Below are 2,774 nucleotides of genomic sequence, written 5' to 3' on the forward strand. Positions count from 1 at the left end.
GTAAAGATTTACAGCCTTGGAAACACTGTATAGGGTCGCTATGAGTTGGAACTGACTTCACAGCACATAACAACAACAACAATGTATTTATACAATAAGTGATTAGGCCCAATCAGAAAGGCTTCACATCATTCATTTTCTTCTTTGAACATCTTACTTAAGTGCTTTATTAGAGCTATTAGCTTAGGGTTTCCACCTTGGGTATCAATTTGTTTATAGGCTTTAGACTCAAGCTCTCTAAGCATCTTCTGAGTGTAATCAAAAGAACCTACATCCTCAAGATAATGAACATAGTATTTTTTAATATCTACATTTTCGGTTCTTTGGCACAATATATTCTGCACCTGTGTGCTTTCGGGCCTTGACCAAATAGCATGAATAGTAGGAAATGAGAATTTTCTCTCCATAAGATCTTCACAAAAACTTTTGTTTTTGCTATATTCTTTGGAGTGCAGATTAGCATAATCATCTCTAATTTGGAAAAAGAGCCCAAGTGTGTCAAGTAGTGGCTTTAAATCTTCTTTGTAATCAGAAAACAATTGCATGAAACCTATGGCTAATCCAAATAGTCCACCTGTCTTCTGCAGCACCATAGCTTTCTATTCTTCAGTGGGACAAGTATAATTATCCCTCCAATATATATATACAGGCCTTGTCCCTGGTGGAGTTCTAAAGGTTGGCGAGTAAGAAGCTTCACTGCATCTGGGTGGTCAAGGGTCAAGATTTTTCTAAGCCAAGGAAATATACATAATTAGCAGAGTTGATGACAGATGGAATTCCATAGATGCTGTGTGCCACTGGAAAGCCACGTTGAAGTTTGTAGTTGTCTTCAATATCATCAATGAGCAAACTGGCATTATGTAACATTTCCATCACTTCAATGATAATCTGTAGTTTGTCTTCTAGAACTTTCAGCCAGTGATTAAAGCCTGTGAAAGTCTGGTTCTCACTTGTTTACCTGAACTAAGTAACTGAAGTAAGTACTTACAGGGTTCTAGAAGAATTCTTTGGACAGTTTCTTGAGTCTTCTCCATTGTTTTCAAATTTCAAATTTGATCTCTCTTTCTTTCCTTTCGGGTTCCCACCCTCCCACCCTCTTCACCATCCAGGGTCCCCCCAGTCACCACCACTGCTGCTCACGGATCAATGCAGATATCACGACTTTCACGCTACGGGTGAAAGTAGTCCAGGGTCTGACTGTCCCCGGGCAGCTCACCTTTCTTGCCGCAGTTCCTGGGAAAGGTACTGCAGGTAGATGGAGGATGAGCTGGGGGACTTCTCCAGCAAGGCCACGTCTGCGTTGCACAGGCTCCAGAGGAAGTCAGCTTCTCGGTGGATCATGCAGGACCCAGGCTGCCTTGCCTTGTTTTCCACATTGTATGTTCCTGCTCCATCTACCTCCAAAAGGCTGCTGTCCTCCTGCTGGTTCTTTGACACCACATAGTTCTGAATAAAAAAGAGCTTTGGTTTCCCTAAGAGAGAAGGGCATGCATCTGCCATGAACACCTGCTTGATCTGATCCAAGGAGAACCCTGAATGAGCCGTATCCGTGCCAAATACTCTCTGGGAGCTTCCTCGGCTCACCAGGACACATACAAAACTGTCATAGCTTTGGTGTTGGGTCATAAAGGCAGCTTGGTGAAGAATTTGAGTCATATGGTCCACACTGACATACAAGTGGTTATGGACTTCAAATCCCAGGTATGTGAATGTACTCCGAAGAAGCTCTGAAAAAAAAAAAGGAAAACAATGGTGTAAGGAAAACTCATGAGGAACTGGAAACCACCAAGCTTTTCTTCCTAATCTGTTTCACTCTGGAAGCTCTACTACAAAATGTCCACTATAAGTATTTGAAATACTGGTGGCACAGCCTCCAGCGTCATAGCAACACACAGACCACCACAGAATGGCAAGCTGGCAGACAGATGGTGAACTACAGCTTTAGCTTCCTAGAATTCCTACCCAGTCCAATTCTTTCTCTTCCGCTCAATTTCTCTTCAATGGAGGAAAGAGCACAGACTACTGCATTAAGGCATATCTTTCTAACAGCAAAGGGAGTCTTCTTCATCTTCCTCACTCAAAACTCCCATGTCGTTCTGAGCCACCTGTTAAGTTTCTGTTCCTTGTCTGAGGGATGACATCTGTTCTTAGTTCATCTGACAGACGGAAACGGCTTTGTACTAAGCCTAGAGACTAAATTACTTCCCAAATCAGGTTGTCAACCAAATCATTAGACTACTTCTTTAGATCTGTTTCCTTGCCTGATCATTAAGTTTCCATCTCTCTCCCAAACCTAGAGCATGATCTTTCCAGAAGCCTAACATCCAAAATCACATGACACAATAGTAATGATAACATATAACTTCACCAAAGAACAAAGGGACCTTATGTCATACAAGCTTAGGTATTACAGAAAAGAATCAAGAAGAGATACCAAGCTGTGGTCATAAATGTTTACCACATATTCTCAATTCTCATCATTAAACAGTGGCAATACAGAATACAGATAGTTAAAAACAATCCAAAAATATAACTTCAAACTTTTTGCTTAGTCACTGAAAACCTTATGAATAGCAGAGAAACACTGTCAGATACAGTGCTGGAAAATGAGCTCCTCAGGTTGGAAGGCACTCAAAATGAGACTGGGGAAGAGAAGCCTCCTCAAAGTAGAGTTGACCGTGACGACGTGAATGCAGTAAAGCTCGTGGGAGAAAAGCCCACAGAATCTTCATTTGCTGATCGGGCACAACTCAAAATGAAGAGAAACAGCTGAA

General features: G+C 41.7%; 1 protein-coding gene and 1 pseudogene across 1 annotated transcript in view; both read right to left on the bottom strand.

Moving 5' to 3' along the window:
- Nucleotides 1-2,774, bottom strand: part of CFLAR (CASP8 and FADD-like apoptosis regulator) — a 56,018-nt gene that overhangs the window by 10,909 nt on the left and 42,335 nt on the right. Inside the window, exon 8 of the mRNA XM_006861987.1 lies at nt 1,217-1,727. Coding sequence (XP_006862049.1) covers nt 1,217-1,727 — 511 coding nt within the window. The remainder of the gene's footprint in view (nt 1-1,216; nt 1,728-2,774) is intronic.
- Nucleotides 129-1,034, bottom strand: LOC102841204 (annotated as a pseudogene).

Source organism: Chrysochloris asiatica, unplaced genomic scaffold, assembly GCF_000296735.1.
Source record: "Chrysochloris asiatica unplaced genomic scaffold, ChrAsi1.0 scaffold00045, whole genome shotgun sequence".
Lineage (NCBI taxonomy): Eukaryota > Metazoa > Chordata > Mammalia > Afrosoricida > Chrysochloridae > Chrysochloris > Chrysochloris asiatica.